We start from the raw sequence: 10,666 nt of genomic DNA on the forward strand, positions 1-10,666 counted from the left end.
ATTTCTATATCTCATGTTTCAATATGATCTATCATTTAAGTAAGTAAAACAGCAATTTCTCTTAAAATGTAAAAAAGTCTGTAAAATGCAGGAAAGTCCGTGGAATGGAACTCCAATAAAATTATTTCTTCAGAGAAGCATGCCCCGACCCCTAGAAGTTCCCCCCCCCCCTCCCCTGTTTTCAAAGGCCTGGCTACGGGCCTATAGTGAGATTCCTTAGTTCTATCAACATCATAAGTAACTAAATGGAATAAAAGCCTTTGAAATAATCCTATCTGTTTTATTCATAAAACGAGCAACAATACAAAACTGGCCCGAAATTTACATTACTTTTTTTTAATATTATCACAAAGCAAACAGTTCAATCTAAACATGCTAAATATAACATTTGCGTAATATAACATGTTCTCAGCCTTGGAAATACAATTGTTACAATATCCGATCATAGGGCACTGATGTTATCATAGTGTATTGTTTTACTAGTATGTCAAGTGGGTTTTAATTGATTCATTGTAGTCACAAGGGAGAAATCATGCAGTAAGCACACGAGAGTTTATATTAATCGTTATGAGGAAGCAAATGATAACCTTGACCTCAGTAATGATCAGCTTTTCTCAATGTTTTTATTGAAATATTTTGTTTTGTATTTGAAATAACAAAATACAATTAAGTATTTAACCCAATCATACAGTTTTACTTTAGGTAGCATGCATATTTTGATGAAGAGCTTCATATATTTCCTGTTTATTACAAAGAAATGTCGAAACTGTAAAACAAGATTTAGATTATATAACTCATCACCCGGAAAACATTACTAAATTTAGCAAGTCAAAAATTGTTCCAAAAAGTGATTAATAATAAACATTGGAATAGAAATTAGAAAAGTTGTTATATAAAGGGAAACATAAACAGACACTAATTTATGATAAATGTACAAAAGTCAAATATATATACACATCATGTGTTTATCAGACAGAACCTACCTGTCTTTAAAATGATGATGGTAATAAAATTATTTGTTAATGGAAAGAGAACATTTTGTTTAATTACAACTGATATCCTATTTCAAAGTGATATTTTGCCTTAAAGATAAAGCAGTTAATAATAGATATGTGCATATGCAAGAGATAATACAATCATTCGAACGACATGAATTATCTCAAAGATGATTCCATACAAGAGGGCTTTTCCAAATTGAGATATGTACACATTTCAAAAGATCTAAATATAAACTAAACGAAGTGGTTTATCTCGTTTTCAGGGAAAACAATTATACAAAAACGTATATGCGTGTAAGTGTTTGTATGTCTATGATGTTAATGTTTATACAATTTTGGCGATACTGACGAATGTGAATCATATTTTAGCAGTCGAGATACCAATTTTTTATGCTTCTTAATGTCTTATACAAAATTGATAGTACCAAAAAATATACTAATTTGAAATTAGCGGCGAAGTTTCGTCGCGAGCAGAATTGCTTGGAATCATTATGGGAAGACATTGCAAAAGTTTTGCCCAAAAATGTGTGTCGCTGTACTTTATATACACATGTGTGTCTAAGTACAGTTTTAGTTCATTGAAAACACGTTTTGTATCCAGGTCCTCTAATATAATCAACACCATGTTTATATTCCTATCCCTTAGAAATCTCATATGGGCCTCTCGGAATTCCATGTTGCACCATTCACTTCCAAGAAAGTTGTTTGAGACAGTGATTAATGTCGTATGACTAGATTCTATTGCATTGAGTATGTTCTCGGATATTGTTCTACCTGCTTCAAAGTTTATTTCACCAATGCAAATTTTATATGGCGGATTGTGGAGTTCTAAACGATTAGTAATAGTTTTAATGATGTCATCGTCTTCACAAGAGTGTGATATAAAGATATCATAAAGCAAATGTCGATGTGTACTCTTCCGAAAACAGTATTTACAAATATCAAAATGTGATATCATAAAAACTTGGATGCTGTTTTTGTTGCGAGCTGTGACGGCAAAAAGTAAAATTAAAACAACCAGCGATCCAACGGTAATGCATAATAGGTATACGAATGTAAGACTTGTTTGACAAACATACTTGCTGTCCGGAACTTCAACCATTGGCTTACCTTTCCCAGGTCCAGTTGCACATATTATTTTATCTTGGTGATAAATGTGAATTTTGTTTGACAGTAGCCATTTTTTCATCCATAATGTGTGGCAGTCGCAGTTGAAAGGATTTCCATCGATGGTTAAAACTTGTCCTTCACTAAAACTAAACTTTTGAAATGTTTTTGGAATAGTTGCCAAATTATTGTCATTAACGTATATCAATGTATTCCTTGTGCCTTCCAGCACTTCAACGATGGAAGGATCAATATCGGCAATTGCACATTGTGATACATCAAACACTGTTACATTGTGCAGATATCTTCTTGGGGAAAGTCTTTTCAAGTGACCGGATTTGATATTGATGTTAATCATATCTGCTACTGGACATGTAATAGGGAGATCATTAGCTTTGTACTGATCACTGCAGTCAACGGTAATGAGACCGACAGCGATGGTTTTTGTACATATACAGACATCAGGACAGTCCTGGGTAACGGAGCAGTTGAACTGCTTAGGTTCTACCTTGCGAACCATCATCCCCTCCAACCTTAGAGGAGTTCCACACGTTATTGAAAATACAGGATTATCTTGATCCATTTTATAAAACTTTCTTAGCGCTAAGGCCAGCGGATATAGTGCACAATCACACACAAAAGGATTAAAACGGACATCAATAGCGCTGTTTCCAAATCGAAGCAGCTGTGGAAATGGGTGTGTAACATTAAACATTTTGAAGTAGTATGGTATGTCAACAGTTGTGATATTATTATGAGTAAGAACAATGTTAATCGAGGTTGACAGAGAAACGTCTTGTATTGTGATATTAATTGAATTTGTGAATCCAGTTATTCTGTTCCATGACGCATTTACTCCCATGCGCAACTTATCGGAAAGTAGGACTTTGCTAAATAAACTGGTGTCAATGGTTGTCAGGTTGTTATGTACAAGGTGGATGTAATCTATCGCCTTTAATCTGTCTGTAAATGTTCCATTCTCAATCATTGCTAAGCTGTTGTTGGTGAGATAAAGTTTCTCTAGTGATTGTAAACAATCTAGATCTCCCGGCCGTATTACATGAATATCGTTGCTATCCAGAACAAGCTGTTTCAACTTTTTGCAAATCTGCTGTGACGCTGCGAATGAAACCGTAGCTATTTCGTTGTGTGACAAATCTAAATTCACTAGTCTGTTTAGAATACTTAAATACTTTGGAATTGTCTTCAGTCTGCTTTTATTAAGCACCAGTGTTTCTGCGTAGTTATAAGTTTCTAAGCATTTTATAACCTGTTCCTCTACAAAGCCATTGTTTATGACTAGTTTCAAAGTGCTATTATCAAAATCACATAAAAATAACGAGTTTTCTTTGTTTAGGATTTCTAAATCTCCAGATTTTGTGCTCAAATATAGAAATATCAGGAGAAATAACGACGTACGGGTGTGTTTTACCATTCTGTGACTGTAAATTCTAAATGAACATTAACCGATAATAGTACTTTCTTCCTCTCATTTTCGTAGCAAGCCTTTCTTGGGAATGTCTACGCTTTAAACAGTCAATTGGATCTCCGACTGGTGAGCTGCAAAAGGAAGATAAAGTTATCATAATAATATGAAAACTCAAACTAGTAAAGATAGTTCGTACATGTCTTAAAATTCCTTATTTTATATTTGCTTCATTTCTTATTATGTATTTTACACATAGATAGTTTGGTAAATATATTTCGGAGAAAAAGCATATTATATAAATATCATATGGCAGCGTGTGTGACACTGATATTGTCAACCCGAGGGCAGAATGTCACCCGAGGCGAAAGCCGAGTGGTGACATTCTGTTTCGAGGGTTGACAATATCAATGTCGCACCCGCCGTCATATGATATTTATTTTATCATACCGAACAAAATTAAGCACATAAAAAAGTTTTGAAGATGATTTTACTACATTTAATTCAACAGTTTCATCTTTAGCGCGGTAATCACCTGTGTACACATTGAATAGTGACGTCATTACAATATGACATTGTGTACAAGGGAGGCAATCATTTGGCTAAAGAATTGAAGCAGTTATTTGCCCTTATATGACATTCAAAATATCAGCGCGGTCACCTAACCTGACAGTCACTTTCGCTTGGTCACGTGTCAAAAAGGTTGAAAATGTTTCTGATAGTCAAAATATCTTTTTTTCGGGTAATGGGATTTTACCATTGTAGACAAAGTGAGGTATAATAAAATATAACTTGAAATAGATACATAGACATATGCTGTTAACCTTGATATAAGAGCAATAGTGTATCTCTTATTTAAACTGTGGGACATATTGAAAAAAAAAATTCGAAAAGACCCGTTATGCCATTCAACAAATCAACAGACATCGAAACTGAAAATACTTGTTTATAAATAATGTCATTAACAACAGCAATTTATAGGCAACTTGATATCAGAATTAATATATTTTAAGTACAAGGTCAGAAGTTGTTATAGCGCTTTGTATTGGTTGAAAAAAAGTGAAGGGAACTCCGTAACATTCAATGAAAATAAGCTGATTTGATTAAACTATCATGTTACAATCACAGAATGTCTGTCGAATCATGAAACGTAATGTTTTCTGTGAAATTTGGAAAAGTTTTAAATGCATGACTTTTAAATTATCACTTTAGAATAATAGGTGCCAGTGGGCATTTGGCCTCTGTATGTCATTTAACTAAAGCGGTAGGTGCTTGAAGAGAAATTACAAAAGGAAGAATTGGTTCTCCTTATAATGGAGGCCAATGTAAAAATCAATAGCAGTGCCTGGCCACATGAATGAGGTATATTTGATTACCGCATTAGATGACTTATACGCCTGGAACTATTTAAGAGATCTGAGATCTAGTTTTATCTTGTTTATCATGTTGTCTTTAGATGCAATGTTATATAATACTATCAAGACTATATCACACAATAGAATAAATGTATTTATTCTAGGTTTAAAGTAATCGAGATTTTACTGTATTGAAAAGTTATTGAAGTGTTGGTTGCACGATTATTTCGTGCAAATTTCAGTTGGTATATAGCTGAGTTGAATAGTCAGTTAAATCATTCGAGGTTGTCTGCATTGCTTAACACAACACACACAACTTACATGTATACAAACTGGATCCCATCCCGCCCACCCATTGGAAACTTTTTTGAATTTCAATAATATATTGAAGTCTTGAAAAGATAAAAAAGTTAAAACAAATAATAATGATAATAATGATAATAACAAATCGGTCGATATACATGTTGTATATTTTGTACACGGTTGGAGTGGCATTTATTTCAATATTTATACTGAAATTATACAATAGTCATGCATAAAGGGAGGCAATCAGAACTAGAACATTCAATAATAGTTTCAATTGAATTTGTATATCAATTAATCATCAAACTCTTGACAAAATTTTCAAATATTGGAGAAAACAATTATCAAAAGAAAAAAAAAATTAGGAACTAAAAATAAATTATATTTTTATGTTTTATAAAAGTGTGACAGCCACGTCATAAACAAATGTAATACGAGTTTAAACATTATTTCGAATATATACAGCACATAGCACTGCATGGAAGTTTCCCTCATGTATTTTATGATGTGTTTGGTTAACTTGCTCGGCTTAATTGTAAGAGCTGATTTAAGTATAATCGGTACAGTTTTCAACATGATGTTAATAATAATACAGTTAAGTTTATATTTTACAGATTATTCCAAGAGTTGAGGAGTTTTTCTGGATACATTGTCGCCTAGATTTCTCGGGATGGATATATGTTTCATAATGATGCATATAGAGAACTGTTCTACAATGGACTGACGTACCACGAATGATACAATCATTTGTCTTGTTTAAAGATCTTTTAAAAATAGAAAGTTACTTTTTCTTGTAAGATAGAAAGATAGAGACAGTATTTTACCAAAAGTGCAAAATCGATTTTATCAGAGTCTCATTAAGATATAAATACATTGTAAGAATTCAAATGAATTTATATGTACTCGTATATTATAAGTTTAATGAAATGATATGTTCGGATGACATACATTTAATGAATGTACATGCTTTTGGCTAGCAATTGAACATCTATGGACTGCATTATCTTCACTGAGGATAATGTTTTTCGGCAATAAATTGTGGGGGTTGTCAGGCTGCCGGAAGATGGTAGCTGGTCTTGAGACTTGGTATCTTTCTACTTCCCCCTCCCATGACGTAGTTAGGGTTGAGTAGCCGCCTCGCAGCACACTGACTGGGAAAGTATATTCATATATGTAAGTTTTCCGTGTAGGAATTAAAGAAAATTGATCTTTTATATGATTGAAGTCAGTTGAACAGGATATAACTATAAAGAAGGTTTATGCAGTTTTTGTATATAATTTATAATGTATATAAATATGTGCAGTTTTCGCTCTGTAAAAAACCAACACACTAGTATTATAGTTCATGCATGATGTGTTGTGTTAAAGTTTGAAATGTGTTAACAATGTGGATACATGACAATGCAGACAACAAATCCTAAAATGCATTTATGTATTTGTTCTCCTTTCTTCCCTCGATTTACTTTGATTATGGGATAAATAATTTATTTACGTTTGAGCGTAGCGAATTAGGAAATAAGTATTTATTATTAGTTGTATCAAATTGGTCTTACATTTCTTGTCCGTAATCATTTTGATCGTGTTGACCATTTCTTTCGGGTGATCATTGTATAATATGGCAATGTTGACTTATTTTAAAATCATAACGTTTTGATTGGCTAATGTTGTTTAGTATGAAAACTATCTTACATCAATTCGCCACGTGCACTCACTCAATTTTCATAAAGAAAGTATATGTAAGTTGTGTGAAATATTTCAAGGGCTGTAACATATCTGTTTTATGAGAAATCTTGCTTTTATTAAATCCAATTATTTTGCAAAAATACGTTCTATCTAAGACCCACAGAGATTCTCAGGGATAGTGACCTCTTAATGCGTTAAGAATGATACACGTGTAAATCTATTTATTTTGATGAACTCAGTGGCCCAAAAAAGCCTTGTCTAGTCCACTGATTAATTTGTCTCAGATATTTCTCCTTATACGAGAGCCGTTCAAACATCTAGTGAAGAGGTCGGAACGAAAGTGTTGATTCCATAATAATTTGTTAAACAAGAGCAAACAATAAATTGTTGTTGTTTTTTTTTTATTTCCTTCGATATTATGATACATGGAACAAAATTGAATGGAAGCGATCATAATTGTTTCAAAAGCACTTGCTGCGCATTCAAGTAAGGCCAAAGTCACCAAGCAGTACCAAGATCATGCTTGCAAAATGTATACAGTTATAATACCCAGTAAACGAATTTTGTTATGTTAATAGTATCGTTAGTTCTTATATCTGATAAACAGAAGTAAATGGTAGCTATGCGTCTGATAATATAATAGTATTAGGGCTGCAGTTTCCGCATCAGGACTTTTGGATCAGCCCTGGTACAGTCTTTGTGTTAAAATAACTGCGCGAACTATGAGAGTTTTTTAATTAATATTCATAAGATTTGAGACGGTGGAAGCCTGGGAAGGGTAATCGACCTACTCAATATAGAAGACTGACACAGAATAGTCTAGGGTGCTCCTCTAAAAATTATAACGAGTATGAGCGTGAATGCTGTCTTTATATGATATGTCGCCAAGTAAGTTCAATGGTAAATAAAAAGCATAGAAATCGAAATGTCGCCAGTTCGATTCCCAGGCAAATCGAATGTTTTTCATGTTGATGTGACCAGAAAAAAATTGCATTCTTCGTCCCAAATTCTAATTTTCGGAATAATAAGGAAGTAGTGCCAATTTCTAGCGGTGAATAAAATCCTACTTTTAAATGATTCAGCATAAAATTTCCATTATTAGTTATACTATTAAATAGACTATCACGTTTCTGCCTTCCTCATCATTTGTATGCACGCTGCATAAAGTTCGCTGAAATGATGCGCAATTTAGATATGTCTGGTAAATGGCCTTGAATTACAATGCAAACAGAAAAACAACGCGTGATTTATTTTAAAGTCAACACTTATCTTTCGAAAGTTAGGATTTAGGTTATTCATTAAAAAAACACATGCCTCAAGATTTTTGTCATTATTTTCGAAATTTTGAAAGTTCATGTACTTTCATTTGTAAGATGCTAAATCAAAGTGCTTCCCCGAGTGGGATAATCACACAATAATCAGCTGACTTTTTGAGAAACAATACCAAATCATGGAAAGGAACGTTGTGTCACATGAAAACTGAACAGGAAATAAAACATGTATTTTCTCCATGAAACAGTTGTCAGTATATTGATATATACATTGAATTCTGGAAAAGGACTGCATAAAAGGGACACACGGACAGGTCAACACCTTTAAAATCTCCCCATTTTCAAAGAACTGTTACATATCTTTGTTTTTGCATTTGCAGTAATGTCCCATTGCTGCAATTTCACAAACCTAGGTGGAACATAGTTTTCAGCTATTGTTTTTCTTATTACTTTACAAATGATGTTCATTTTAAGGGTATTTTAAGTATCTATCATACGGGACAGTACGGCAGGATATGAAATGGTCAGGTAGATTGTTGGTAAAGATGTTGTTTTTTTTTATCAAATATTTCTGCGTTTTGATGATAATATTAGTTACACTGCTTGTTGGTGACAGGATACGGGATATACGCTGTCGAGGAAATCCATATCAGGCGAGAGTGAAGCTCGAGCCTGATATGGATTTTCTAGACAGCGTATATCCCGTATCCTGTCACCAACAAGCTGTGTAACGATTTTATCTTGCCGACTACTCTTTACTTACTTGCTATAATCTAATATTTTGTAAATTAACAAAGCGGCAGCCATTTGTTTTAATCAAAATTCATATCTGAAATGTACTAGCAGGATATGGAATATTTCCTGTCTCCACGTGACGTCTGTTGACCAATAAAATTGCAAGAAACTTGTAGGAGGCAAGATAAACTCCTATACCTTAACAACGCAATGAATACAAATGCACTGGATCACTTAAAATATAGATAACACCGATAATCATTTTATTTCATATGTTTTGCGTTAGGATGCATTTCCCTTCGGCACAAAAATCATTATCATGTCCATGCAGGAACACTTTAGGAATGTTGAAGTGCACAGTAACAGAGTTTAACTGGGGAAACCAGTCAAACATATGTCCTCGTGAAAAGGGAAAAAACGATGCTTTTGTTGACACCTTGCCAATTTGTACTTTTAGCTGGATGTTTATATTTCTAAATAAATACAATCCAATGTTAATGCACACACCAAATCATTCAGAAATATAAATTTAGCAAATCACTACATGTATTATCTTAAGCAATAAGCTTGAATGCATGATGTATTAAAATTGTATGTGAAATATGTGATCTAAATTTAGAAAATCACAACATGTATTATTTTTATCAATCATTGAAGCTTGAATGCATAATGTATTCAAATCTTATATGTGAAATATATGATCAGTATATTGTAATTGCTATAAAAATTGACTAGTACCTTTTTCCTCAAAATCTATATAATCCAGATTAATCTTTGAGTGGCACAACTGTATTAAGTTATTAACTACATTGCAGCAGAGAGATATTTACTGTAATCACTTAGAAGGCATGAATACGCATACATTATATTGCACATCTTTACAACAATCTTAAGTACTTTTTAAGCATTTATGTTTAAATTATAGCTGGTTTTGCAATATCACTTCCGGTTTACTCACAAGTTTAAGGTGTATGCGTCAAATTTATTTTTAAATGAAATGGTATATTCCCAATGTTGCATCAGATGAAAATGGTAGCAATAAAACGATATAGATTAACTATTTCATTAAACATGTCAGATAAATATACCATTTGAAAATGTCTACTTCGTCTTATACCGAAGTTCATACATAAGCTGGAACCTCCGAGTGGCTAAGGTTGCTAACTTTGAATTGATGTGGGTTCGAGCCTCTCTCTGGGCGTTGAATTCTTCATGTTAGGAAGCCATCTAGCTGGCTTACGGTAGGTCGTTGGTTCTAACCAGGCGCCCGCACGTGATGAAAAATAATGCACGGAGGGGCACCAGGGGATTTTCTCCACCATCAAAGCAGGAAAGTTGCCATATGACCTAAAATTGTGTCATTGCGGCATTAAACCCAACAAAAAATAAAAATAAAACGAATTCTGTAACATAAAATCGCCTAGATTCCATTATAACGTAAAAAACAGTACACTAAGATTTCCAGTCTATAAAGTATGAATACTTTAGATATCTATTTATTGAAAATCTTTTAATGCCACCACAGATGGAAAAATCAACAGGTTTGTATCCAGTACACACTTAGACCTTCTACAATACATGTATAAATGTCATACGACTTAATCTGGAAACAGCCATTCATGATTGCAATCATTCTCCTCAGTAGTTTCTGTTCTTAATCAGTTTTAAGGCAATCAGACACATAATTACAGCAGACAATTAGTGCCTGGTGTGTTTGGAATTTCAAGATACTGACTAGTATCAATAAAATTTCAAATTTAATAACTAAAATACGAAAATTAGTTATTA

The 10,666-nt window shown here is 33.2% G+C and overlaps 1 protein-coding gene across 2 annotated transcripts; it reads right to left on the reverse strand.

Moving 5' to 3' along the window:
* Positions 1 to 266: 266 nt before the first annotated feature.
* On the reverse strand, positions 267 to 9,827 carry LOC123564965 (protein toll-like). 2 transcript variants are annotated; one of them, XM_045358903.2, is made up of 2 exons: positions 9,617 to 9,827; positions 267 to 3,665 (listed from the first exon to the last, which is right to left on the reverse strand). In XM_045358903.2, exon 2 carries the CDS (start codon positions 3,538 to 3,540, stop codon positions 1,435 to 1,437), a length of 2,106 nt encoding a protein of 701 aa, XP_045214838.2. In that variant the 5' UTR covers positions 3,541 to 3,665; positions 9,617 to 9,827; the 3' UTR covers positions 267 to 1,434. The 2 variants fall into 2 exon arrangements, with proteins under 2 accessions (XP_045214838.2, XP_045214839.2); XM_045358904.2 differs by lacking the exon at positions 9,617 to 9,827 and adding an exon at positions 6,138 to 6,158.
* Between the last annotated feature and the right edge of the window lie 839 nt (positions 9,828 to 10,666).

The sequence above is a fragment of the Mercenaria mercenaria genome, chromosome 2, assembly GCF_021730395.1.
Source record: "Mercenaria mercenaria strain notata chromosome 2, MADL_Memer_1, whole genome shotgun sequence".
NCBI lineage: Eukaryota > Metazoa > Mollusca > Bivalvia > Venerida > Veneridae > Mercenaria > Mercenaria mercenaria.